General features: G+C 37.2%; 3 protein-coding genes across 6 annotated transcripts; 2 read left to right on the top strand and 1 right to left on the bottom strand.

Annotated features, from left to right (window-relative positions):
* Positions 1-2,717: 2,717 nt before the first annotated feature.
* LOC107563450 (mucin-15) lies at positions 2,718-7,705 on the top strand. 2 transcript variants are annotated; one of them, XM_016248335.1, is made up of 4 exons: positions 2,718-3,111; positions 4,711-5,509; positions 6,699-6,878; positions 7,034-7,110. In XM_016248335.1, exons 2-4 carry the CDS (start codon positions 4,726-4,728, stop codon positions 7,042-7,044), a joined length of 975 nt encoding a protein of 324 aa, XP_016103821.1. In that variant the 5' UTR covers positions 2,718-3,111; positions 4,711-4,725; the 3' UTR covers positions 7,045-7,110. The 2 variants fall into 2 exon arrangements, with proteins under 2 accessions (XP_016103821.1, XP_016103820.1); XM_016248334.1 differs by having other exon boundaries at positions 2,719-3,111; positions 7,015-7,705.
* A 9-nt stretch (positions 7,706-7,714) lies between these two features.
* Positions 7,715-21,005, top strand: dis3l (DIS3 like exosome 3'-5' exoribonuclease). 2 transcript variants are annotated; one of them, XM_016248332.1, is made up of 17 exons: positions 7,715-7,914; positions 10,841-10,994; positions 11,167-11,295; positions 11,838-11,973; positions 12,352-12,519; positions 12,613-12,691; positions 12,805-12,984; positions 13,295-13,464; positions 13,926-14,087; positions 14,242-14,492; positions 16,644-16,736; positions 16,854-17,378; positions 18,105-18,259; positions 18,831-19,009; positions 19,109-19,254; positions 19,818-19,989; positions 20,122-21,005. In XM_016248332.1, exons 1-17 carry the CDS (start codon positions 7,908-7,910, stop codon positions 20,464-20,466), a joined length of 3,051 nt encoding a protein of 1,016 aa, XP_016103818.1. In that variant the 5' UTR covers positions 7,715-7,907; the 3' UTR covers positions 20,467-21,005. The 2 variants fall into 2 exon arrangements, with proteins under 2 accessions (XP_016103818.1, XP_016103817.1); XM_016248331.1 differs by having other exon boundaries at positions 7,715-8,052.
* A 210-nt stretch (positions 21,006-21,215) lies between these two features.
* tipin (timeless interacting protein) lies at positions 21,216-26,018 on the bottom strand. Of its 2 annotated transcripts, none has more exons than XM_016248329.1 (9): positions 25,991-26,018; positions 24,829-24,929; positions 24,193-24,341; positions 23,993-24,086; positions 23,356-23,431; positions 23,077-23,199; positions 22,423-22,477; positions 22,159-22,338; positions 21,216-21,976 (listed from the first exon to the last, which is right to left on the bottom strand). In XM_016248329.1, the coding sequence occupies exons 3-9, from the start codon at positions 24,326-24,328 to the stop codon at positions 21,753-21,755; spliced, it is 888 nt and encodes a 295-aa protein (XP_016103815.1). In that variant the 5' UTR covers positions 24,329-24,341; positions 24,829-24,929; positions 25,991-26,018; the 3' UTR covers positions 21,216-21,752. The 2 variants fall into 2 exon arrangements, with proteins under 2 accessions (XP_016103815.1, XP_016103816.1); XM_016248330.1 differs by having other exon boundaries at positions 24,829-24,923.
* Between the last annotated feature and the right edge of the window lie 1,060 nt (positions 26,019-27,078).

The following is a 27,078-nucleotide window of genomic DNA, read 5'->3' as shown; positions in this document are numbered from 1 at the left end:
CTCCCTCTGCCAATGCATTGATGAAATTAACAGTTGGATGTGCCAGAACTTTCTTAATTTAAACAAGGAGAAAACTGAAGTCATTGCATTTGGAAACAAAGATGAAGTTCTCAAGGTGAATGCATATCTTGACTCTAGGGGTCAAAACAACTAAAAATCAAGTCAAGAATCTTGGTGTATCTGTTTAGCTGTGCATTCATTGAATGAGCACTGTGCGATGTCCGAACTGATTGCACTGTATTCTATGTATAATCAATTTCTATTCTTAACTGTTTTAATTAATTTCAAATACATTTTTTAATCATTTAAAAAGTTTAAACAGAAGGTTAAAGTAAGTGATGTGAAGGTAAAGAGAATGTGAGCAAAGAAAGACAAGTTTGTTGGTTAATCAGTTGAAAGTAGGACCTCTGAGTTCTATTTGGTTTGTGTTTGGTTTATGATGGCCAATTTAGGGGGTGAAGTAGTGGAATAGTTAGGTATTCTTCCACTTAGTGAGGAAGAGGTTGAACAAAGCTTGAGAATGTTTCATGATGGCCAATTTAGGGGGTGAAGTAGTGGAATAGTTAGGTATTCTGGAAGGATTTTCCACTTAGTGAGGAAGAGGTTGAACAAAGCTTGAGAATGTTTCTTTGTATTAAGAGCACATCACTAACAGTAGGTTTTTAAATTCCTTGTTTTTATTGTTGTGATAATTTTTTTAAATGATTATTTTACTTACTTTTATTTAAAGCACTTTGAATTGCCATTGTGTATGAAATGTGCTATATAAATAAAATTGCCTTGCCTTGTCTAAATCAGTGGTTCCCAACCCTGGTCCTGGAGGCACCCCAACACTGCACGTTTTGCATGTCTCCTTAATCAAACACACTGAAACAAGACCTGAAATTGGTGTGTCAGAGAAAAGAGACATGCAAAATGAACAGTGTTGGGGTGCCTCCAGGACCAGGGTTGGGAACCAATGGTCTAAATGATGTTGCTCCTATCATAACAGCTGTGGTCTGTATGTTTGTCATGATCCCTGTCTGTGTTTCCCATGTCTGTGTCCAAGGACTTTCAGTTTGTAGTTTTATGTCCCTATTGTTGCCTTGTTCCCCTCCTGTTCCCCTGCTGCTCTGCTCCCTTGTTTGTTGTCATGGACACTCATTGAACCACACCCATTTCCTTGTTAGTTGCCCTGGTTACTGATTAGTTAATTGCTTCAGCTCTCTGTATAAATAGTCCTTGTGTTTTGTCAGTTGTTGAATGTCTGTGATGGTTGTGCTCTGCCCTTGCCTGAGGTCCTTGCTGTGCCCATGTTGGATTACTTGCTGTCTCCTGGCTTTAATAATCTCCTGCACATAGGTCCTCATCTCGTCTCTGCAGCGCTACAATGTTAATGAAGTTGAGACACCCCATTGTCTGAGTTGGTTCACCCACACCCATTCTACAATCAAATCATTTGCTCAGGAAGTGATCATCACAAATAGTGCAAATAGAACAATTTAACTGCTGACTTCTCTATAATAAATAAGCCATTTTGGGAAATGAGCTAGATCAAACATATATTGTGGAGTGGAATCTGGGTCAGGACAGTCTGTAGTTTCTTACAAAGGGATAGTTACTGACTAATAATCATTTAAAGGTGGACAAAAATGCTTTTAATTATTCAACACCTCAAAAAAAAAAGGCTGGTTTTAGCTAGCTGGTTGTGGTAATGTGTGTGATTTAAGGGCTTATGGCCATTTCTGCAGGCCTGGCTTAGAGACAAGTTTAAACTATGATTAAGCCAGTTTAAAACAGATTTTTTATTTTCAACAAGGCCTGTGGGTAATTCTTATGAGCAAATTGCATTACAAATGTCAGAGCTTAATTTTTTTCTATTTACCAAACCAGACATTATATATATTTTTGTCCTGCCACAAAACAAACCATTTGTACTTTTGTTATATAGTCTATAAATATATGTATTTTTTTAAATGAACGTTATATTTTATTTACATGTTTTCTTTTTTTTTTAGCCTACTAAAATAAAATTGACAACTTTTCTTTCTTTACAAAAAAGAGAATTTTCAACAAGCTTCAAAATTCTACAGCTGTAATGTAACTATAATTTCACAGTTTTTGGAAAACAATGGCATATTTTAAGCATAACATTACCATTCTTGCAGCAGGCCATCACTATTGTTGATACTCAGTATGTTAACATTTTGGAACTGAGAATAAGTATGATAATCGTAAAAAACAAAACAAACAAAAAACACCTTTGATAGTACCTTTAATATGCTGTACCTGCCATTTTGCTGGCCTAACAAGTGTAGCATTAACTTACTACAAAAATAAGTAAAAAGCTAATTAAATATGTGTTACTTTTCAGTAAGAACAATCATGTAACCGCTCCCTACAGAACAGAAAGAAATTATAATACACTGCCCTCTGCTGGGCCATTATTGGAAGAGCAAGTCATCTGTCCACTCTACCAGTAAATGATATTTCAGAGTTTGTTCACAGATATTTTAAATTCAGGCCCATGATTAACCATTAGAAACATAAACTATTCCTCATAAAGAAGTACAAATGTTTCACCACCCCAGTATGACATTGTTAAAATGTCATACTATGACCCCACTACGACAAAAGACAGCCTTATGATGCATATGGTCATCGGCCATGTAAAAATAGCATGTGTCTTTTGTTACTGGAGGAAAGCAGGTCTGAGCAACCTGTGTGTTGCCATGGACACAGGGCATGGGAGGAATGCTCGGAGGCCCAGTGTGTCAGGTGCTCCTCCCTTTAGGGAATTTTAGTTGTTCAAAGACTTCAAAACCTAGCTCCAGGGTAAACCTGTGTACACTGATGAGGTATGTATGACTGACGTAAGAATGGAGATTGACGTTGAGTTTCAGTCCTATTTACAACTGACGCACATGAGTGCTTTATTTGCATCTAGGAAGTTTGATGGAAAGGTGTGGTTTACAGGTGCAAATTCAGGAAAGGCCAGTTCCTAGGTAGCCACAAGCGAGACAGATCCCTCCCCTTGCCTCTTGTCTCTGGATGCACACTCTCTGAACTCTCAAACCATTTCACTTCAACCTGCCTCGATCATCTCACCCGAGTCCAACAGGCAGCGCTCAGGTAGGTACACAGTTTTCATTTTTAATACATAGAAGCCTATTGAGGAATGTTATACTGCTTTAAAATTCATCTGGCCTAGTTTGGTGTGAAATGGAGAGTAGGTATTAGATGTCTGTGGTATGAAGGCGACTGAAATTTTGATCTATTGAAGGAAGTCATGATTACAAATAACTGAAAAAAAAAATTACCCTTGGGATGTTTGACGAATGGTGTCACATACCTATAAATTATACATATTAGTATGTTTTTATGGCTCCACTGATGACCTTCTATCTGATAAACAACGAATCAAAAATGTATTCCTTAAACAAATGTTTGGATTATATGTTATATTGTAGCTTAACCACATATGTTTCTTCTCAGTACATTGTATTATGGACATCATATGACTGCTGTATCACAATTCCACATAAGAGATACCACATAATCAGTGCTGGGAAACCTGTTCTGGCACATTATTAATAATCTCAAGATTATTAATAGAATATTTTCCTCCAGGAGGGAATGAGAACTGTCTAACATGGTGATATTTTACATTTCCAATTTAATAGACATGTGCTTTAACTTTTTTCCAAATTGTCACATTTTCATATTTACTTGACATGTTGCCTCAGAATAATGCCAGCAAACATAAAATATAATAATAATAATAACTGACAAATATATAATTCATAAACTGACCATAAAATAAAGAACAGCAGAGGGTTATTATAATTGATACAATCATTTTATATTAATTGTAAGTAATAAAAATAATTACGCAACTAGAAATCAGCATGTGGTTCAGATGTGACATGCCAGATTAAATGTTCTATATACTAAATACACACAAAAACAGGACACAAATGTGGAGCCCAAGTACTCTTTATTCCTTCAAACCCTTTCATTTCTGTAACATTATCACTGTTTAATTATACTGTTGTTGGTGTCCGGCAATAATAGATGATGGCAGATGAACTGGACAAACAGGAATAACTGAAGTGACGATGGAAATAGTTACTCTGTTAGTCACATGTTAAGTGTGGGTGCGTCTGTTCAACAGCACATCAAAATATAATATAGATACCAATTACTGACATTATCATGCCATGTCTGTTTCATCATAGCATATTATTTAAATATTTATACAAATATTTTTGAGCATCACTTTGTTCTTTGTTTTGTCATAATTGCCCTCAAAATGTGCATCTAAATATATTTTGGGTTTGTACATTGTATACCATACACAGAATACAGAATATTGTATGCTCACCTTCTGTTATTGCAATGTACTGACATGGTTGAATGGTGTACATTACACTTGCATCAAGCGGGCTTAGATACACTTCAGTGAAAAGGACTCATGGGAGTGGAACAAAGGGCTGCTAAACAGAGGTTTCTGAGAAAGAACACTTTCATTTTGTATAGAGAGACGTCGTAGGTTTTGCTTCTCCCAAATGTTGATTAATTTTGACAGCATTTATCTTTGGTTTGATGCCAGCATGATGTCTACGTATGCAATATAACTTATGTTTATACATTTAAAATAGTGGAATATTTTCTGCATGATTTTGTGATATACACATTCACTCCACACAGTAACATGTCTTATTTTGGCAGGTAGAGGGACCAAATATGAAATTGCCACTAGGCATCACACTTGCAATCCTCTTGATTCTTCAGACGTTTCAACAAGTGTCCACCCAGATACCTGACAACTGGAAAAGAAGTGATACTACAGACAACAATGGAGAACAAACATTTAGTGAGGGAATAACCACTCAATCAAATAAGGAAAACATACAAAGCAATGAGGATGCCAAACCAGAGAGCAGTTCAGAAAATGAAGGACAAACATTTGGCTCAATTTATTTTGGTCAAGAAGGAGAGCAGAATTCCACACAACTGGATCAGAGCCCTGAGCAGTCTGTTAGTGACACAGAGGAAGCTAGTTCTGAGGGTCCCGTTGCTACAACACCACCTCCAATGATTGCACTTAATTCAAGCTCTGAGCTCTCAGATACATCAGCAGAATCCAATGAAACACTGACACAGGACACAGCCACAAATACCTCCACACCAGAGCCAGAACACACAAATGAATCTGCTCTTAATGACACATATACCACTCCACAACCTGAGACTACCACAGCAGAGAGCAGCCATGATGAATCGGGTTCTGGATATTTGCCCTCAGATGATGTACCCACCAACAGCACTACTAAAAGTCCAACCACCACAACAAAAGATGAAAGCGTCCAGAACCAAACTACAGTGAGTCCAACTGAACCACCAGTATACACAACTACAACGGCAGCAATTCTACCTGCCTTCCCTGAAGACGCCACGACTCCTGCCCCAGAGGATACAAAATTAAACCAGACCGAACCTATTGACACCAGAGAGAATTCTGAAAGAGGTGAGACTCACAAATCAGCATTAATCAAGCACTAATAATCAGTTTATAAAAAAGACTGAGAAGTTTTGTCATTTGATACATCAGTACTTTTTTTTGAATGAAGCAGCACAGCTTTGATAGTTATAAGAAATGTTTCTTCAACACCAAATCAGCATATTAGAATGATTTCTAAAGGATCATGTGACACTGAAGACTGGAGCAATGTTACTGAAAATTCAGCTTTGCCATGGCAGGAATACATTTCAAATACATTAAAATAGAAAACAGCTATTGCAAATAATACAAATATTTTGTTTAAATATTGCAGTCTTGGTGAGTGTAAGAGATTTCTTTCAAAAACATTAAAAATCTTGCAGATGCCAAACTTTTTAACAGTAAGTGTTAAAATGATATGATGATATACAAAAATATTTTACTGAAATAGAATACTCACTCCAAATCTGGGTCACTGATAGTGTTTTGACCTTTAATAAGCATTATTTCACTCTCCAGTTCCATAGCATAAAGATCACACAAATCTTTTTATTTCATCCCTCAAGCTAACCCTCATTCTTAGCTTCTCAATTCAGTCATAAAATACATATTTGCTGCTGTTCCTCCAAGTTGGATTGGATTTCAGTCTTTGTTTGTCCTCTGCTCTGGGCCAGAGTGTCTAGTTACTGACTCCTTACTTCCCTCACAATAAGAGTGGTGTTCACCCTGCAGATATTGGGAGGGGCTCCTTTCGGGGTCAGATGTGGACCAAGAACATGTGACAAAGAACACCTGACATTGCTGGAGAACAAATTCCATGACCTTTTCAGTGAATGTGACTCTAACCAATCTGTGTCCAAACTGCATTCTGAACTGGACAACAACAAAAAAGAGTTATATTTGCATGTACAGAATTATTTTTATATGCTCAGAATCAGATTTTATGGTTTTGGCCTGAAGTACTGTATACTAATAAATTGCAGGAAAAATGACTGGCTTAAAAAAAGCTCTTTAATAATTGTAACTTTAATAATCTTTAATCATTGTGATACCTCTGATGGTGTTGGTCTGAACTTATTCATGACCCTTTTTAAGCAAGCAACTTCATGGTAAAGGCAACCGCTATATTACTCGATCCAAAATGTGTTTTTTTTAATCGCTAATGTAGTCAAGGGTTGCTTCGTTGTTACAATAAACATCAAATATGTCTTTACAGGTTTATCTTCAGATGTTTCAGATGGTACCAAAAGCAAGAATGGGCAGGCATGGACCATCGTCCTAGTCATTGGGATTGTAGTGGGGGTCCTGGCCTTGGGAGCATTTATCTTCCTGAATCGAAGGAACAAAAGAGATTTCTCGCACAGAAAACTGGTGGAAGAGATGTCACCTGATCCAGGTAATATAAAACTCACCTGTCATTATTCGCATCACTTTGAACCAAGATCCATGTGAATATGTGTGAGGGCTTCTATGAATGTAATACAGAATCATTTTTTCACTGTGATGCACTCATTCATATCATTTTTTCAAAGTTCTCCGATTGGATAACAGTGAACCACTAGACCTGAAGTTTGATGGATTTGGTTACTACAACCCAGGACTACAAGGAGACAACATCCAGATGACCAACTTTCCACAGGGACGTTCAAAATGAGAACAAATCTGTGATGCCAAAGACATTTTATTTAATGTTGCACCCATGTGAAGACAAAAGGATGTAATTAAGAAGTCATTGTCATTTTTAAAGTGATTTGCCAAATCAATCACAAGGCAATTTTACATAACTGAACAATCAAAACATTTTTTTAATGTTAAGTAGTGTCTTTTGTTTGAATGTTTCAGACTATCTGAAGGAACCTAAATCTGAAGAATATTTCTATAATGGGCATTTTTTATTGGAACTGCAAAGTATTGGATTGTACGTCTGCTTCTTATTGTTCAAGAAGGTTGTTTACTTGACATAATTATTGTATCATGTCAAAACCTGTATATGCAAAATGGTGGAAATTTTCAGCATTATGACACAATTTCTCTATGCACAGCAGTGAACTGGGAGAACATCTATTGGCTTTTTCCCATATTGAATTTTCAGACACAGGCCTAATACCTTTCTTCTGAGCCTATAATATTTGAAGATTTTTTAGTTTACAAAAGCGCTAAACTAAATAGAGAATAAACATGGCAGTAGGTTCTCAGATTATTATAAATAATAAAATGATAAAATAACACTTGTGCCGGTGTCTGATTCTTGTATAATCAAAATAATATTAAGAGTAGGCCTACTTGAAACAGTGTGAGCTTGTTTGCGTCCTCCAATCCTGTAGATGGCGCAGGTTCCTATCAAACATAAAAAACACATTTTGATAAACATGGCAAAGAAGAATGGAGGAACTTGGCTTTTGAATGTTACCAATAGTGGTTTGTTATGGAAGGTCCGCTCATAATTAAAACCGAGAAAGTGTTACATTTGAACAGCTCGAAGGGTAGAAAGGTCCGTGTGGTTCGGGAGCACTATGTGAGGGAACAGGTGCCTTGTGGAAGCCCCCTTTGTCAAGCGGACTGTCATAACGGTAGGGAGAACATGAGCCAAGCATCAAAAACAACTTGAAATACGTCTCGTGTTTATTATCAGTATATAATTAATTATTATTATAATGAATGGATCAGTATACCAACAGCGCTAGGTAGCTAACAACAGGCAATTTTAAATTATGTTGTCTTTACATTCTAAAGGGAACTAGTTATAGCTTTACGAATTGTTAACTAACTAACATCGACTCAGAAATCTTTGCCATTTGGCTTATTACAGTATTTATTATATTGGTATAACACGCCCTCTGGAATGATATCAGAATCGATCATCTCATTTAGGTTGAACTTATGTATGTAGATGTTCAGTAATGGAACAAACGTAAGTTTACATGTGGTCCTCCTCAACCCTTTATTCAGTGACTTACTGGAGCAGTGGTTCTCAAACTGGGGTACGTGAGGTGACGGAGGGGGTACGCGAACAAAATTCATTTAATACCCCAACTTAAAGTAACATTAAAACCGAACATGTATTTCTGACATGCAAAATGCCGCTTCTAATGTAAAAACAGGAAAATGGGAGAGTGCCGTAAACGGTCAACTACATGATATCCAATCAGCTTTCCTCATCTTTTGCGGTCAAAACTGACTGCATCCACACAAGCAGCGTGTATGCGATAGGATGGCCGCTGAATATAGGCCTACTGCTTTAGCAAATCGCGCTGCTTTTCAATGTATCTTTAAGTAGATCTTCCCTTAATAGCATGAAGAGCAAACATTGACACGCTCTGTACATTGAGATCGATTTAAACTCTCTTCGATAAAGACACATACCCTGTGCGAGTTATTGTTTTCATGTTTAAAATACGAGCAAGAATGCAAATTTCCCTGAATATCCAAACGATGGCAAATGTGACCGTTTTTACAGCAGTTCAACAAAAAAGGTCATATTAAGTGAACATTTAACATTTTAAATGTAGCCTACATTTTAAACAGAATATTGTCATGTTTGTTATTTTGCAACGACATAATAATAGTTCCAACGAAATCCGTATCATCTGGTGTGCGTCTCCAAGCATCATACAGTGTTTCATTAGTGAAGGAATCTGCGGCTTTGATCGATTTGGAGAGTCAGTGATTAATAACCCATTCATAACTACAGCAGTTTGCTTCGTTACTGAATGAATGAACGAATGAATTAATGAATGAATGAATGAATGAATGGTGGCGACTTGCCGACAACTATTGACGGTTTTATTTTTAAAATTACAAGTATCACTTCGATTTGTCATCATTTATTGCTTTATTTATTATATTAATAATACACTTAATGAAATGTTAAGAATATGACAAAATATATATAAACATATTTCATACATTATATAAAACATGACATACAATTAATAAAGATAGAAAATCTTTGCCTCTATAAAGGTAAAAAAAATGCACCTGTAAATCAGTTTAAGGGGGCAAATAATGTCCTTTAATAGAAAAGGTGTGACTGGTCTAAGTGGAAGAGAGGGGGAACGCAGAAGAATGTTAAATGCCCCAGGAGGTATGCCGCTGTAAAAAGTTTGAGCACCACTGACTTAGAGAATTCTTCAAACATGCAAACATTTATTGCAGGGCAACCCTCTACATTGCGAGTAAATCACTCGCATATGCGACTAAATCTTCACTCTGGGCGACTAAATGATGTCTAATATTAGCCAACTGCTAATAAATTCTCAGATTTTACTCGCCAGTGTGCGAGTTGGAGGCTAAGTATAAGTTTAGCTCAGATATATTTTCACTCGCCGAACACTCTCTGACTGAGCGCATCAGAGTTTCACTCTCCGCCAAGCGATCTGTGCTGTTTTTCAGTTCATCTGAATGGATGTGCAGCATACCTGTATTTAACGTACCGTAAACTCTAGTGTGAAGGTGCACGACTCGCCGTCGCTTTGTTTCACACACACGCAGCGAGAGAGGGAGAGAGAGAATTGACGCGCTACCTATGTGCGCTACATGTAAACGATATTCTTTGTTGTATTTTGCTGTCAAAATAACGGAGTTCCTTTGGAATTCTTCAGCTTTTAAGATCTACTGCTTTCTCCGCTAGTGGGCGGAACTAATGCACAAACGGCAGTCTCATTGGCTGGTGCTCACCTATTATCGCCCCTGTTTTGATTTCAGCAAATCAGTTCGAGCAAACGCACACAACCTGATTAATACTCATGAATCCAGTAGCTCTAGATCTCTAGCTCAGTATTTTTGTTAGTTTTTCCCCACTTTTTAATTTTTTTACAGAAACACTGAATGACCAAAAAAGCACCACCACCAGTCGCTCACACTGTGCTGCGTGCTCTAAAAAAACTCAAAATACAGTTTTCCTAGTATATTCCTAGCCTCAGAAGTTATTATCCACCCTGGCATTTACAAAATTTTCCATCTGTATCATTAAATGTAAATTTATAAAACTGTGCCCTTTAAAAAAAAAATATATATATATATATATATATATATATATATATTTTTTTTTTTTTAAATTAATTAATTTATTTATTTATCAGTCTGGCGAGTAAACTAAAAAATTTACTAGCTAATGGCAATTAAATTGCCAAGGTGTTCGTAGTGGGCTGCAGGGTAAAAACTAAACATTAATTGCAGGGTGAACTACCAAACAAAAGTATTTATTGTCACTCAAACATCAGACAGTAAATCGTGGTAGTTTGGTAGTTCATCCTGCAAATAAAGTTTCTGTGTTTGAGGTATTATTATATTGTGTTCTGAATTTAGCTAATAAGATAATGGTTTGCAGTATAATATTGACCATTTGTGCTTCAATAGATGGCAAGGTGCTATCTGGAGATGTGACTCACTATGTGGTTCCCGATGTGGGAGTGGTTCGGGATTTCCTGGAGATACTGGAGTTCAGGGAGCTGCAGGGGATCGTGTTGACCCAGACAGCTTACCAGACTGTTCAGCACACCCGTGGACGCAGGTCAACCCCTCAAATATCATTTTTGACATCAGATTTTAATTTACTTAACTAAACCAAGTATTGCAAATCCTAGCATTGTGTGTGAATACATTTGGAAAATTCCCTCAAGAAAATTGGAAGGGTTAGTTTTACAGGTTGCTTTTATAGTTGCATTTTGTTTTGTCTTGTACAGGCAATATAACAGACTGCGTGCTTTACTGAAGGACCCTCGCCATGATTGTGTGCTGTTTGCCAATGAGTTTCAGCAGTACTGCTACTGCCCCAGAGACAAGGGCGAGTCTCAGGACAAATGGCATACAAGGCGAGTCCTGACTATAGAGTATTACGCTTTCTTTTAGGCATTGTTTTCTTTGAGAAAAGGTTATTGAGGGTATTAATAGACTATAGAGCAGGCCTTTTCAAAGTCAAAGACAGTGGGCCTTCCTTTTTGACACAACATTCACAACGGCGCCTCTCCACCCTCTCATTTTGTACTAATTTTGTAGTATAAAAAATGCTTTTTAATTTTCATAGTTCAAAATGTATGTATATTGTGCAACAACAAAAACCATGCAAGGAAAAAAATACATTTATTTAAAGCATTTTTAATACAAATAAGCACAAGCCCCGAGATAGGTGCGCCCCCCACTTTGAAAACCCTGGCTATAGTATAATAAAGTATTCTTTTTGAATCAAGCTCAAGTGTAAAGAATGTCATGCACTTTGACTTTCAATATACAATAGAAGTGTAATAAAAAAAAAAAGGCAAGTAAAGCTAATTCAACCTTTTTGAGAAGTGAGCGCATAGACACTTCATAGACCTGAGCTGCAGAAAAAAAAATCACTATGTGCATTCTGTTCCAGAAATGTGTACAATGCAGCAGTTTGGTACTATAACCATTTAGCTGGACTCCAGCCGGTGGTCATGATTACAGAAGATAATGATGCTATTTCAGAATTCAGTGCCGTAAACAGTGGAGTGTATGTCATCTCAACTCAGGTATATTCTTTTATTTTATGTCCTGTGAAATCTGTGATGTTGAATTGTCAATATCTTTCTGGAGTCAGATATGTTTAATAACCACTAAATTGTAGAACCGATGTGGTTTATTATTTTCCACATAAAAAATATTTGGTTTCAATAATCTATTTTTCATGTTCATTTATTTATTTAGGATCATGTATGATCAATCTTTCAGGATTTATTTTGTGATAGTGACTGGCTGATTATACATTATCCATACATATGTTTAACTTGTAAAAATAATGTCAAGAGCTGGGATTACTCTGTTTTGCATTTCACAAATGTGACTAAATGAGTGCAATAAATGAGACCAACATACTTGTCCATTGGTAACACCAGTGAACTCAATTGCAGGAGTACCTGTTAAGTTTCTGGCCGGACCTGCAGGCCGCCCATGATCTGTACAACTCCATTGCTCAGTCCCTGCAGGAGCGAGAGAGTGAGGGAGTAGAGAAAGTGTACACTGAACACCTGCCTGCAGAGGTGCTGGAGGCTGGTATAAAATCTGGCAGGTACATCCAGGTAAGTGCCTTTCACTCCTGTTATTTAAACCAGATCTCTTTCTTGGTAGTGGCTTATGGAAACTACATTCCAACCCACTCCTTTCCCTTAAAGGGCATCCTCAGTGTGAACAAACATCGAGCACAGAATGAGGCTTTTGTCCGTTATGAGGGTTCAGCCAGCAAAAATACAGGTTGTTACCAACATACTTGTATCAGTCGTTCAAATTTGACTTATTACTGACGCTCTTATTGATACTGATGGTATTTTACCTTTGATCCTGCCCGTGTGATCATGTGTTTTTAGAGCTAAATAGTGATGTGTTGATCAATGGAGCAAAGCATCGTAACCGGGCGGTGCATGGAGACGTGGTTGTCATAGAGCTGTTGCCCCGTAATGAGTGGAAAGGCAGGACTATGGCACTAACAGAGGGTCAAGGGGAGGAGCAGCCACTGGAGGAAACACAGAGTCAGCCTATGCCCTCAGGTAATCATGGGTATATGATGATTACAATTGGTCTGCATTCTGAGCAGAATGTGAAGATTGACTGATACACATGGAGACTGAGAACCACTGGTGAAAATGCTTTTATTATTACTTACAAATGGTATTATGTGTTTGATTGAAAATTGTATTGAAAAATGTGTTCTTCATTTGACATCTTTCAGGTAACTTTCAGGTTCAAATGACAGCATTTCCAAAGTTTCAGTGTGGGAGCAGATTTTTGGACCTCGCTGTAGATGGATAGTTGTATAAGTTGTGGTTGTTTTTTGACTCTCTCCTCTCTTTCCTGTAGGCAGGGTGGTGGGTATTCTGCAGAGGAACTGGAGGGACTACGTTGTGACTTTTCCTCCTCTTGAGGAGGTGCAGTCACAGAGTCGAAATTCACAAAAGATTCTAGTTATTCCATGGGACTACCGCATCCCTAAAATCCGGATCAGCACACAGCAGGCTGAGGCTCTACAGGTGGAGATATAATTTAGCATTTTAAATGCAATATGGTTGCCAATAAAGGCTAGATTAGCAGATCTTTGTTGCAGCAAGTGCAGTGGTTACAGCGAGTGCAGTGGTTGACACCCTTTGTTAGTACTCGAACCTTTAGTAGAAAGTACTAAATTGATCAAAAGTGATAGTAAAGATGTTTGTTACAAAATATTTTTTAAATGAATGCATTTCTTTTGAACTTTTTATTCATCAGTGAAAAAATTTATCACATATTCCTCTAAATGCAACACAACTGTTGTTAATGGTTTATTATATTATCATATGATAAATTGCATTTTAAAACACACTAAAATACAAAACAGTTCATCATATTTCACAATATTATTCGTTTTACTGTATTTTTGTTCAAATAAATGCAGCCTTTGGTGAGCATGAGATACTTAATTAAAATATTAAATCTGTAATATTTCTTCTGTTTGTAGGATCAAAGAGTGATTGTGCGTCTGGATTCGTGGGAAAGTACTTCTGTTTACCCCAATGGCCACTGTGTGAGGGTGCTGGGGAAAACAGGCGAGCTGGAGACTGAGATTCAGACCATCCTGTTGGAGAACTGCATCCATGTTCCACCATTCTCAGAGGCACAGGTGTGGTCATGATGTCTGCATATTATTGAAATTATTTCAAATGTTTATACTGTGATTTTTGCCTTACGAAAAGAGTGAATCATAAATAGTGAAGCCTTTAAAAAGGTACAAGGTGTATTACTATAAAAGTCTGTGTTTTTGAATGTTTCTTTAGTTGCGAGAGATGCCAGTTAACACCGAAGAGAACCTGTGGCAGATGGACACCAGTGAGGTGTCCTCTCGGCGGGACCTGAGAGAGACACACCTGGTTTTCAGTATCGATCCCAAGGGCTGTGAGGATGTGGATGATACCTTGTCTGTGCGGACTCTGCCTGGGGGGAAGCGGTTAGAGCTGGGTGTCCACATTGCCGATGTCACTTACTTTGTCAGGGAGGGTTCTCTTACAGATCTAGAGGCACGGTCAAGGTATGGAACTTTGCCAGTTATTCAAAATATAGTGGTGTATTAATAGAGTATATTACTGTTGAGTGTATTTATATAATTGTTTAATATTATATTTTGTACACTTACTAATGAAGAATAATGATTATTCATACACTAAAGTTCAAAATTTCAGGGGTCGGTAAGGTTTTAAAATTGTTTTTGAAATGGATCTCTTATGTTCACTAAGACTGTTTATTTAATCAATAATACAGGAAAAACAAGAAATATTGTGAAATGTTATAACAATGTAAAATAATTATTTTGTATTTTAATACATTTGAAAATGTCATTTATTTTTGTGATGGCAAAGCTGAATTTTCAGTAGCCATTACTCCACTTTTCATAAATGTTTTCACTGTCACTTCTTTTTTTTAAATATTATTTTTATTACATTTTCTTGAAACACAAGACTGACACATGTACATACCGTGTCTGTAACAATACTTACTATGTACAGAAAAGAGAAGAAAACAAACAAACAAACACTAGGGGCTCATATTACATAAAAAGTGTAAAGCACAAAACCAACAAAGGGTTAATACAGTCTGTACTTTGGAAGTTAGATTTAATAATCCATTGCAAACAATAACAACCGCAGTTGTAAGGGGTTAATATAATGCACATTAAAATATATTTAAATACCCAATCAAGAATTTTGATCCTCTATTATATTGTTAATATCCCTACATTCAATAAATAATAAAAATGGACTCCAGATTTTCTTAAATTTAGCTTGTTTACCCTTAAGCATATAGGTTATCTTTTCCATTGCAATGCATGAAGATATTTCTCTTAACCAATGAGTTATGGTAGGCCTTTCTGTCTTTTTCCAATAAATGGCAATGAGCCTTTTGCCATGTAAAATGCACATATCTATCAATACTTGATTATCCTTTTTAATATTCAAATTTTCTGGATGAATGCCAAGAATGAAAAACCCTGGATCTAATGGTAACCTTATCGAAACCATATGCTCTATCATATTTCTAATTTCTTTCCAAAATGCTTTTATTTTGTCACATTCCCACATACAGTGAATTAAGGTACCTTTTGCACTGTTACATTTAAAACAAGTATCTGGTATGTTGCTATAAATTTAATTTAATTTTACTGGAGTTATATAAGTACGCATAAGCCAATTGTATTGTAACAGTTTTAGTCTACTGTTAACTGTCTGTGTTTGGGCCTTTACACATTTTTGCTCCCATAATTCCTTATCTATCTTCACTCCGATGTCTTGTTCCCACATGGCTAATCTGGATGCAGAGGACTCCTGAGAACCTAATAATAGCATGTTATATAAAAGAGATATGTGTCCTCCACTTTTACTTGGTTTAGTCATACATTTCTCCAGATTAGTTAGTTCTGGTTCAGCAAGTCCTTGTGCTCGGGCAGTATGTATACAACTCCTAATTTGCAAATATTTATAATAATGTTTTTTAGGGATTTTGAACTTGTCAATAATATCAGCAAATGACATTAGAACATCTTCTTTGTATAGGTCTTTAACTTTCCCCACACCATTCTCAGCCCAGAGTCGAAAACCTAAATCCTTTCGACCAGGTATAAATTTTTCATTCCCCCATATTGCGCTAAATAATGATAAAGACTCTTTTTCCTTTAGATGAGTTCGTACTTGCCCCCAGACCTTTATCATGTTCAGCACTATTGGATTAAATGATACTGTACTCAGATTTTTCTGTAATGTTTTTATATTGGCTGAATAAAGATACAAGTTAAAAAGAATCTTAGATTTCACAAACAAATTGTCTATTTCTAGCCATTTAGGAGGAGCGTTTGTCGAAAAATGGAACATTAACGCCTTTAACTGGGATGCCCAATAGTATAATTGAATATTTGGGAGTTTTAATCCTCCCCTATCATATGACAGGTAAAGCAAAGATGTCCGGACTCTTGGATGTTTATTATGCCATTTTATATTATTATATGTTCTTGGTGTGAACGGGCCTTTACTGACCCCAAACGTTTGAATGGTAGTTTATGTTTATTATCAAATTTCTGTGATGAATGTGCATTTGTACATATTCAATTTTTTTTGTACAGATTAACATCTAATACTACAGTAACTAAAGTATACATAAAATAAGTTGCATCTTTCTTTTCTAAACCCAGGGCAACCACTTACTACCTGGCTGACCGCAGGTATGACATGCTGCCAGCAGTTCTGAGTGCTGATCTGTGCTCCCTCCTTGGAGGAGTGGACCGGTGAGTTACACTTTTTGAGACTTAAAAAGTGACCTAATATGCTGCTGGAATCTGTGGATTTTCTCTCCGTATTCTTTAATAGAAAATAACAGGAAATCACTTTGTGGTATGTTCCAGATATGCCATGAGTGTGCTGTGGGAGCTGGATGCTGAAACTCTGGATGTGTGTACAGTTTGGTACGGACGTACTCTAATCCGCTCATCCTATCAGCTTTACTATGAGATGGCCCAGAGTCTGCTGAATGGCGAGGAGGTTGAGGTACCTGAGCTAAGCCAGCTCAAGGGTTCACAGCGAGACCAGAAACTGGCTGAACTCTTGCAGGCCCTAGAGACCCTGACGAGGGTGACCAGACACCTCCGTGCACAGAGAGACAAGGGTGGTGCTCTGGAGTTGGAGGGGGTGGAGGTGAGGGCTCAGCTGGATGAGGAGAAGAACATTACAGCTCTTGTTCCCAAACAACCTCTGGAAGTTCATGAGACTGTGGCAGAGTGTATGATCTATGCCAACCACTGGGTGGCACGCAAGATACAGGAGAGCTTTCCACATCAAGCTCTCCTGCGTCATCACCCACCACCCAAACAGGAGTTCTTCAATCACCTCATCAACTGTGCCAAGGCCCGTGGCTTCAGTATTGATACAAGGTAAAAATAATTTTTAGATTTTCTTGAAATAAATCACCAAGGCTGTATGTATTTGATCAAAAATAGAGTACAAACTGTAATATTGTAAAACAGGGGTGCCCAAACTCGGTCCTGGAGGGCCGGTGTCCTGAAGAGTTTAGCTCCAACCCCAATTAAACACACCTGAACCAGCTAATCAAGCTCTTACTAGGCATACTAGAAACTTGAAGGCAGGTGTGTTGAGGCAAGTTGGAGCTAAACTATGCAGGACACCGGCCCTCCAGGACTGAGTTTGGGCACCCCTGTTGTAAAACAACTGTCTGAATTTTCAGCAGCCATAACTTCAGTCTTCAATGTCCTTCAGAAATCCTTCTAATACACTGATTTGGTGTTCAAGAAACCTTTCTTATTATTATCAGTGTTGAAAACAGTTGTTCTGCTTAATATTTTTGTGAAAACCATGATCAATTTTTTTCAAAAGAACAGCATTTATTTGAAAAATACATCTTTTGTAACATTTTAAATGTCTTTACTGTTGCTTTCGATTAGTTGAATTAATTCTTGCTGAATACAAGTATTTTCTTTTTATATTACGGACTCTAAACATTTGAACAGTATTGTATATCTAAATAAAGACAGAACCAAAATAAATGGTAAATGTAATCGAATCATAATATAATCAGTATGTTCGGAGATAGATTGCATGCATGTGTTTATATTTACGTGTGTCTGCATTGCTTCATCTAGGTCAAACAGAGCTCTTGCTGATTCTCTGGAACAAGCTGTGGATCCTCAGGACCCCCTGGTGAACAAGTTAATAAGAATGATGGCCACCCAGGCAATGACTAATGCCCTTTACTTCTCTACAGGAGCCTGCCCAGAAGAACAGTACTATCACTACGGTACATGCTTTTCATTCTGTTATCATTACAGATCATTTGTAATCTCATTATTACAGATGTTCATTTAAGCAGAGTAGCTGGTTGCTCAGTGTTGTCACTGCTATAGGCCAAATTTTTGTAGTAGTAGTATGAATAAACATTCTACCATGATTTAAAGCAATAGTTCACCCAAAAATGAAAATTTCGTCCTCATTTACTCACCCTCATGTCATTCCAAACCTGTATAAGTTTCTTTCTTATGTTGAGACACAAAATAAGAAATTTTGAAGAACCAAACAGTTGTTGGACCCCATTGACTTCCACAGCAGAGAAAGAAATACTATAAAAGTAAATGGGAACCATCAACTGTTTGATTGCCAGCATTCTTCAAAATATCATCTTTTATGTTCAACATAAGAAAGAAACTCATACAGGTTTGGAACGACATGAGTAAATGACAAACTTTTCATTTTTGGGTGAACTATCCCTTTAAGACCGCAATTGACATAGTGGCGTTTGGGTAAATTTGCTTGCTAGAACTAAGAAAAAGATGAAAGCATAAATCCGTTCTTGCTGTTTATGTCATTTTCAGGTCTTGCTCTGGATCGATACACTCACTTTACCTCTCCAATCAGACGCTATGCTGATGTATTAGTTCACCGGCTGCTCATGGCTGCTATTCAGCTGGAGAAGGAAGGATCACTAAGTAAACCCTTGGCCAGTAACAAAGAACTCGAGGAACTAACTCAACATATCAACAACAAAAACAGAGTAAGTGGGAGCCATTAACTTTTGTATCAATACTTCATTGTAGTAAAATAATTGTAGGGAAATGACCTCAACACTTTTTTTTCTGTGTTTGTGTGACAGGCAGCACAGCAAGCACAGAAGCAGTCCACAGAGCTCTTCCAGTGCCTCTACTTCAGAGACAAAGACGCCAAAACAGATGAGCGCTGTGTGGCTGATGCTGTGATCTATGCTGTCCGAGCTAATGGCTTTCTTGCCTTCATACCACAGTAATGACTGCTTATGGAATATTACTTAGTGTCTGTGCCAAAGAAAATTTTACACACAAAAAATTAAGACAAGTGTACACTACTATGCATACTATGCATGCACACTCTTATGTTATTTGATCAAAAATGCATTATTGTGAGAGATAAATGTAAAATAATGTCTTCTATTTGAATACATTTTAAAATGTAATGTATTCCTGTGGAAAGTTGAATTTTTAGCAGCCATTACTTCAGAAATCATTCTAATATGCTAATTTGGTGCTCAAGAAACATTTCTTATTATTACTAGTGTTGAAAACAATTATGCTGTCTTTCTTTGATGAATAGAAAGTTTAAAAAACAGCATTTATTTGAAATAGAAAGCTTTTGTAACAATGTTTTGTAACAAGTTAATGCTGAATAAAAAAGGGAATACAAAATAATGATCTTTAAAAAAGCGTCATATGACCCCTTTAAACAAAAACATCTTACTGACCCCAAACTTTTGAATGAAAGTGTATGCCAAAAGTAGCTCCTGCATATAATGTGGACATGATTGCTGTAACACTTATCTATTCACACAGGTATGGTGTGAAGGGAGCTCTGTACCTTAAGGATCGAGAGGGTCAGGTGGTCAGTGTCGATGGCGATGGAAGGTGCGAGTGGAAGGCTGGGACATTGCAGAAATACTCTGACAGGATCAGCAGCTGCACAAGCACTGGAACTCATACATTTTACATCTTCAGCCACGTTACAGTAAGTATATTGCCATAAAACAACAAAAATCACATCATTTGTGGCACCTTTATTTGGACTATCATAGATGTGTGTCTGCTACATCCTCTAACATGTTTTCTTTCTTTCTTTTGTGCCTGTCTTCCTCTGCAGGTTCGTATTTCTGTAGAACCGTCCCGTTGCCATGCTGACAGCTTGTGTCTGGAGCTTATCAGCAACAAGCCCCATTGCCCTGTGCAACCCGAGTCACAGCCAGCTGGTCGCGGTCGGTCTGAGCTGGTTCAGGAGGTGGTGCGCTGGGCAGAAGAGGCCTCCCTCCAGGCGGAGGAAGAGAGGGGGAGGAAGCCCAAACTGAGCAGGGAGGAGAGGCAGTTCAGACAGAGCAGAACACCAAACCTCTATGTCCTGTTACAGGAGATCAGTGAACTTGCTCTACTGGATCTGTCTGTCTGTCAAATCAGAAATACAGAGGAACAGACCTGCACTGCATCTTCTTAGCCCTTTACTGCTATTTCTACAATTGATTAGTGAGCTTTAGGGATGTTTTTGTAATATTTGTCATGGACTTCCATTGAAGTGTCCAGATGTGACCTGACAAAAATGAGTTACACTTACTCAGGACTTATGAACACTGGTTTCTTTGCTTTGTCCAATACATGATTTCTTAAGTGAAAGTTGGTCAGGTTCTTCACCTTAAGTTTCCTGTGAAGTCAATGGCTTTATATTTGAAGACCAGCTTTTCGACTGCAGATACACTCAAGGCATCATCTTCCTGTGTTGTCAAGTTTTCATTTGAAATGAAATACATTATTTAAGAGAAACCAATATGTAACCTAAATATAGTTTGAAGCAGGCTTATAGATTTCCATGCTTTCCATTTAGATCATGTAAAAATAATGATATAAATATTTTTGGAAATAGTATTTTTATGATCCATGTTTCCTTTTCTTCTATGATGCTACAGAATTAAAGTACGAGACTCTTAAGCAGCTCTGCTACAGGCTGGAATACATGTTTGCCCTAATTAAAAAAACTAGTTGCACATTATCAGTCTTGAGCTAAAAATTATTTTTGTTATGTGTCTCCTAGCAACAAGGCAGATATTTATTTTGTGCTGGGAATGACTTTAAATGGCATTGTGTGAGCCTTGGTCATTTAGTGTATGACGCCTAGTGTTTTAAAATCTGTTCAGATTGTAAGTCATATACTTCAAAATATAGGTCTACACAAATCTCAACACACATAAATGGTTTTCTACATTAACATTTTTATTCAGAAAAAAATAAAATAATGTACACTGAAATAACAGGGATAAACATAACAGTAACATTACAAGGTGGTGACAAACTGACATTTACAAAAAAAAAAAACCCTCAAAGGCTCACTTTTTTTCCTGCAGTATTGTGTGCTTACATTGGGACATTATAATAAACTTCAGCCAAGTGGCGATTTTATTCTCAGGTTCACAGAGATTACTGTGAACCTATGAATAAAATGAAGGAAAATGTTTTCAATATGAGCAAATATATTCCAAAAACCTCAGAGGATGAAAGAAATGACATGACAAAATGCAAGCAAACTGAACTAGATTAATGTGTGTATAAGATCATTGTGGTGAACAAGCCCTGGGTTGGCATTACAAAACATGCCAACAAGCTGCAAAAGGTATTTGGTATATGACTGGGAAGAGGTTAAACATGGAAAAGCCCATCTGATTGCAATTGCCCTTCCCAAAAACACTCAATTTATTCACAGTCCCCTTGGTACAAACGGGGAGGATTGGTTCAATTGCTATCATCATCATCGTCAACTATGCCATTTGGAACTGGACTAGCACACTCATTATCATATAAAGGGGAATTCTGAAGCGCAGCTGACTTTTGTTTGAGTGGCGTATGGGCTGAGGTGCTCTGATCGAAAGTGCCCTGATTCTCTTGACTGAGGAACTGTCCTGAAGAACTGGTTGATGGTTCATCTGCATCTGCCTGGATGGAATTCTGTGAGGATTCTGGGGGGAAAAAAGTATCAAATAGTGATACAAAAACTAGACTCACGCAGCTGAATCTATATGCATAACAGTGGACCCAGATTTTTTGCAGGACTATAGGCAAATGAGAGAACTTTCATTCTAATCATAACACACCATACAAACACCCACATGATGGTGATGACATTAATGGCTCCACACACCTAACTGTTTCTGCTTCGCAAGTCTCCTCTCCAGAGCCAGCTGTTTGTTGAGCTCTATGCGCTGCTGCTGTTCCTCCGTGAGAGAGGCTGGAGCAGGAGTAGAATGGACAAACGGGTCTTCAGGGAAACCTTCGTCTCCAACTGGATCAGACTCTTCCGGTACTCGAACCTCAGCATCCTCTGAAGGGGAGTAGAAAGTCAATGAATTTATACCTGCTGCTTTAAATAGTAATACAAGACAGCCAAAAGTTAAAGTATCATTACCAACGTAGTCCTCATGTGTTATTGGCATGTCCAATCGAATTCGTTTCAGACATGTCTAATGGAGAAACAAAGTAAAGCATTAACAAAGGATGCAGACGACTTCCATTAAGGATGTACAATAGCACACATTGAGGGCTTTTAAATGAGGTCCATACTTCCTAGATTAAATATCGTATTCAAACAGGATTCATTCTTGCGTTGATTAAACAGAAGGCATTTATATGTTCTTTAAATCCCATGTACTGTTGTTAATGTTAAAGCACACATTTAACACTAAAAACATGAAAATCATGGTGTGGCATAAAGACAAAAAACAGCGACACATGGTGCAACAGCCTAAGACAATTGTCTAGTGCATGTGTACATAGAGCAACATTTAAAATCGACTGGCTGGATATGACCTGAGTTTGAGTACCACACATGGTCTTTTCCTCCCCTCTCTTATCACTTCCTGTCACCACTTCTACTGTCCTATCATAAAGGCATAAAAGCCAAAAATATAACTTTTGCCAAGTATATACACAAAAAAGCAGACAAATTAAATTACATGAAAAAAAATAGCACAGAGAACAAATCCTGAGTGAGCGGCCCCTAGTTAAGCTTGAATTTGCCTCAAGATAAAGTGTTCTTTTGCATTAGTGCCAGACATCTTACCTGAACTTCTTTTTTACCGCCCAGACTCTCCACTTTATCAATGAACTCCTCAAACTGCATTTTAGGATATAGGCGATGGGCCCAGTTTTCCATTTTCTGCAAAAGGAGCTTCAGATTCTCTGCCTGAATCAAAAATAAATGAAGAGGGTGCACACTGACAACTGTATTCACATCGACTCATTTATATACAGAAATGTTAGAACAACGGCACCTGAATTCAGGAGTATTTCAATATTTCACACACAAATGGTGAGGATGAATTGAAAAATGAGCAATTACCTCATGCCCTTTGCCTTTGAACTTAACATCTTCAAATAAAGTACGCAAAGCTGGAAGACCCTTCTCAGAAATCAACCTAAAAGAGAGAAGAGATGAAGGAGGTGGTGAACTGTAAACACTGGAGAAACTCAAGTCAGATTTATTTATAGCACCTTTCATAATAAATATTGTTTTAAAGCAGTTAGAGAGAAAATCATGATGCTAATGTTTACAATATCTTAATTTTGTAATATATTTTACATTTTGTGATGATACAAGCAATAATGCAGATTAAAAATGCTACATAGTATATTAGAGCTATATAAAGAGCTGGGTGATAATATCACATGGTTACATTTTACAATTAAAAAAAATCAGGTTGCTGAGATTTGCTATACATTATATATACCCACTATATGTATGCAGATAGATACATTTGGAAATAATATATCTAACTTTATATACAGAACTGTGCAATAATACAGTTTACATTTTGTGACAAAAACCATCATGCAGCCAATAATTGCTATATAGTACATATTGCTTTTTGGGAGTATACTGTATGAGAAAGTAGGATGTTAATTCAAACACAGACTGTCTGCTAAAACAAACTAATTATTATAAGTAATTATCAATTAACTGGCATCTGGTTCAGTACCTGTTTGCATCCAGTTTAGGCTGAGGCCTCTTCACTGTTCGTCTTTTTGCCACTGGCACTTCTGCTAGTTTTGACACTTCTCCTTCCTCCTCACCTAAACATGTAGCATGGGAACAGCTCACATTACTATAGCATCAATTGGACAAAGATTCTTAAAGATTGTGTGCACTTATAGCATAGGAGCACCATGAAAAACAGACCCTCTCCATTGCCAAAAGGATCCTCCTCGATGTCTCCTTGACCAGGCGATGGAGGAGGAGGGAGAGGAGGGAATCTCTCGTCCTCTATGTGCTCATAATCTGGAATGTCAGAGTCATTTTCTAACGGATCGAGCATGGTGCACGTGATCCTGTAGAGATAGGAGCATAGGATCAATTCTACAACACAATTCCACTTTCAGTGGCGTTCAAGTAAATTATTGGCTTCAATGACTTCAATGTTAAAAAAAAAACACTTATTTTTGCAGTATGTTTAAATAGACGGTCGAGTATGCGTTGCACGCTATATTCATCCAAACAATGTCACGGACTCATTTATGAAAATAATGAAGTTTATGGGTTTAAAAAAATAGTCTGAAAAGTACATAAACTGTACAAAACAATGGTACATGATTTAATTATCGGAACTAATCCTTATATTAGCACACCTAGCGCACATACAATCATAGAAATGAACAGATTAACGTAAACGTAACGTTAGAGGAGAGCTGTTTGTTACGGTCACATAATTTTGGCGCCAGACAATGTCATTCCGCACATCGCCCTCGGTTTCGCCCGTGTCTGGATATCAAGCCCAACCGATGTCACTGTAATTTCAGTGCGGTCCACCGAACTTACTGAATAAATGCTGTCAAAGGACGAAACTTCAACACCGACCGCGGCACAAGATCATCAACACGGACCACAGCCAAAGTTTCCGGCGGCGGTGGCTTCTTCTTCTTCGGCGTTTATTGGCGGTTGGCAAACCAACTTGTAGGTGCATTACCGCCACCAACTGGACTGGAGTGTGGAACAGAATACGTGCTTATGGGATTGACAATGCGAGAAGGTGAGGGGAAAAAACAAAAAAACAAAAAAAAAATACAAATTGATAATAAAAATAAATACATAAAAACAGATTTTAATAAAAAAAAAATTAAATTCTTTAAATTCTTTTACTTGCCTTCGTTTCTTTAATAAACTTAATGATGCAATCATATATAGCCTTTTCCCCTAGAATACCAGTTATAGAGAAGTCTTTGTGATCAACCTTCTTTAATGACTGAATAAAATGGCATCTTTCTTTGTTGTATTTCCTGCAATGAAGCAGTACATGTTCAACTGTTTCTTGCTGACTACAATAAATACATTCCCCAGTTGAGTGCTTGCCAATTTTAAACAATGTACTATTAAGTCCTGTGTGACCTATTCTCAGACGAGTTATAATATTCCCTTCCTTACGGTTCCTGCTCTCCCTCCTCCCAGCACAAACTTGTTTTTGTATATTATATAAATGTCTACCTGTTTCAATACCATCCCAATATACCTGCCATACTGATTGTGCATATTTCCTGATGTATGCTTTAGCTTCTGCTTTACTTAATGGAACTTGTAGATCAACCTGATGCAACAGCCGGTCACTGGCAGTCCCTTATGAAAATTAACCTAGTTTTACTAAAGTTTTACTAAAGTGACCGTAGTTCAACTGTAGTATTTGTAGATTTGAATCATGTGTAAACAAAAAACATATTTGAACCATGTGTAAACAAAAATATAACCTAATAAGTTACAATTAAGGCGTATTGAATGTTAAAATGCGTTTTAAACAAAGTTAAGTGCTTATCATTACCCATTTTACTCTTAGTAATTCAATAATTTAATACATTTCATAATTTAAAAGTTTAGTTCAGAAGTATCGAATCGGTATCGACGATACTGCCTTGAAAAATATCGGTATCGTATCGAAAACAAAATAAGTGGTATCGCCCATCCCTAATTGATATGCCCCTAACCTTTAAATCTTCTTCTTCTTCTTTGGAATTTTTGGCGTACTCCGCACTGTAGGCACATACCGCCACCAACTGTTTATATACATACATGGATGATAGTCCCGTCTCTATTCATATTTTATTTTATTGTTCATTTTATTTCGGGTTCACCCAAGCTGTATTTCTAGCTGCTGCGTGTTCAGCTCCCATGCTTGTGTGTTCCTCTATTCCTTTGCTTTATTTATTTATTTAACTATCAAATTCGTTTGTTTAATCCTGTTTCTACTATATATTTCATTACTATTCTTTGATTAATACCTTCTTTTAATCCTTTTCCTAATATCCAATTTATCTTCTTTTTTTCTTTATTATTACCTTTTAAGTTCTTTATCATTTTAATTCTCTCTATATTTCCGACATTTCTGCATGTGTTCTGACAAATAATGCTACCTATCAGATTATGCTACCAACACTGTATTTATCCTACTGTAAGCGTAGGTTTAGGGTTGGGGTAGGTGTACATGTTAATAAAGCCTCACACCTTATTAATATCATGCTTGCGGCTGAGGCTGAGGCTGCTCTCGTGGCTGAGGAGAACTGCGACGTCTACCGGCGCGGAGAACTGGAAATACAGACTTTCACAACAAAATTCTCATACAAAACGGAAAAAGTTTTGCCTGAGTTTACAGAGGTAGACACATCAAAATACCAAAACAAGTATAATGCAGGTTTTCAAACTTTATTGAAAGCACAGATCTCATACACGTGGACCTTAATACTGCAATGTATGTATGTATTGGTAGGTTGTAGTCCCGCTGAATTTCAGTATTTTAAAAGGTTTCACAAACAGTTATTATGGTATTTATTTTATTGTCTGTTTGTTTGCCACATATCCAAACACCATTGTTAATAGGGTTACATAACTGCTTTCAAAAAGTTTCAGAAACTTCCATCTAACTTTTCTCACTTCATAATCAAGCACCCAAACCTCAACTTATCCTCTGAGTAATTTGTTGAGAGTTGTTTCATGAATTGTTCCAACAATTCATGAACACAGATGTACATTTGTGGACCATTTTGTTTGAATTTACATGTAAACAAGTCTCGGCATGTCATCGTG

Source organism: Sinocyclocheilus grahami, unplaced genomic scaffold (assembly GCF_001515645.1).
Source record: "Sinocyclocheilus grahami isolate Dianchi unplaced genomic scaffold, SAMN03320097.WGS_v1.1 scaffold876.1, whole genome shotgun sequence".
Classification (NCBI taxonomy): Eukaryota; Metazoa; Chordata; class Actinopteri; order Cypriniformes; family Cyprinidae; genus Sinocyclocheilus; species Sinocyclocheilus grahami.
This window is presented reverse-complemented; position numbering and strand designations above follow the sequence as displayed.

What these genes read in the sequence shown, in the direction of transcription:
- LOC107563450 (XM_016248334.1), top strand. Translation starts at nt 4,726, where the DNA reads ATGAAATTGCCACTAGGCATCACACTTGCAATCCTCTTGATTCTTCAG. An exon ending in CAGAGAGAATTCTGAAAGAG is followed by an intron (nt 5,510 to 6,698) that starts GTGAGACTCACA and finishes ATGTCTTTACAG; the next exon opens with GTTTATCTTCAGATGTTTCA. An exon ending in AGAGATGTCACCTGATCCAG is followed by an intron (nt 6,879 to 7,014) that starts GTAATATAAAAC and finishes ATTTTTTCAAAG; the next exon opens with TTCTCCGATTGGATAACAGT.
- dis3l (XM_016248331.1), top strand. Translation starts at nt 7,908, where the DNA reads ATGGAAGGTCCGCTCATAATTAAAACCGAGAAAGTGTTACATTTGAAC. An exon ending in CAGGACAAATGGCATACAAG is followed by an intron (nt 11,296 to 11,837) that starts GCGAGTCCTGAC and finishes ATTCTGTTCCAG; the next exon opens with AAATGTGTACAATGCAGCAG. An exon ending in CTCCTTGGAGGAGTGGACCG is followed by an intron (nt 16,737 to 16,853) that starts GTGAGTTACACT and finishes GGTATGTTCCAG; the next exon opens with ATATGCCATGAGTGTGCTGT.
- tipin (XM_016248329.1), bottom strand. Translation starts at nt 24,328, where the DNA reads ATGCTCGATCCGTTAGAAAATGACTCTGACATTCCAGATTATGAGCAC. An exon ending in CCTAAACTGGATGCAAACAG is followed by an intron (nt 23,432 to 23,992) that starts GTACTGAACCAG and finishes TCTCTCTTTTAG; the next exon opens with GTTGATTTCTGAGAAGGGTC. An exon ending in TGCGAAGCAGAAACAGTTAG is followed by an intron (nt 21,977 to 22,158) that starts GTGTGTGGAGCC and finishes TTTTCCCCCCAG; the next exon opens with AATCCTCACAGAATTCCATC.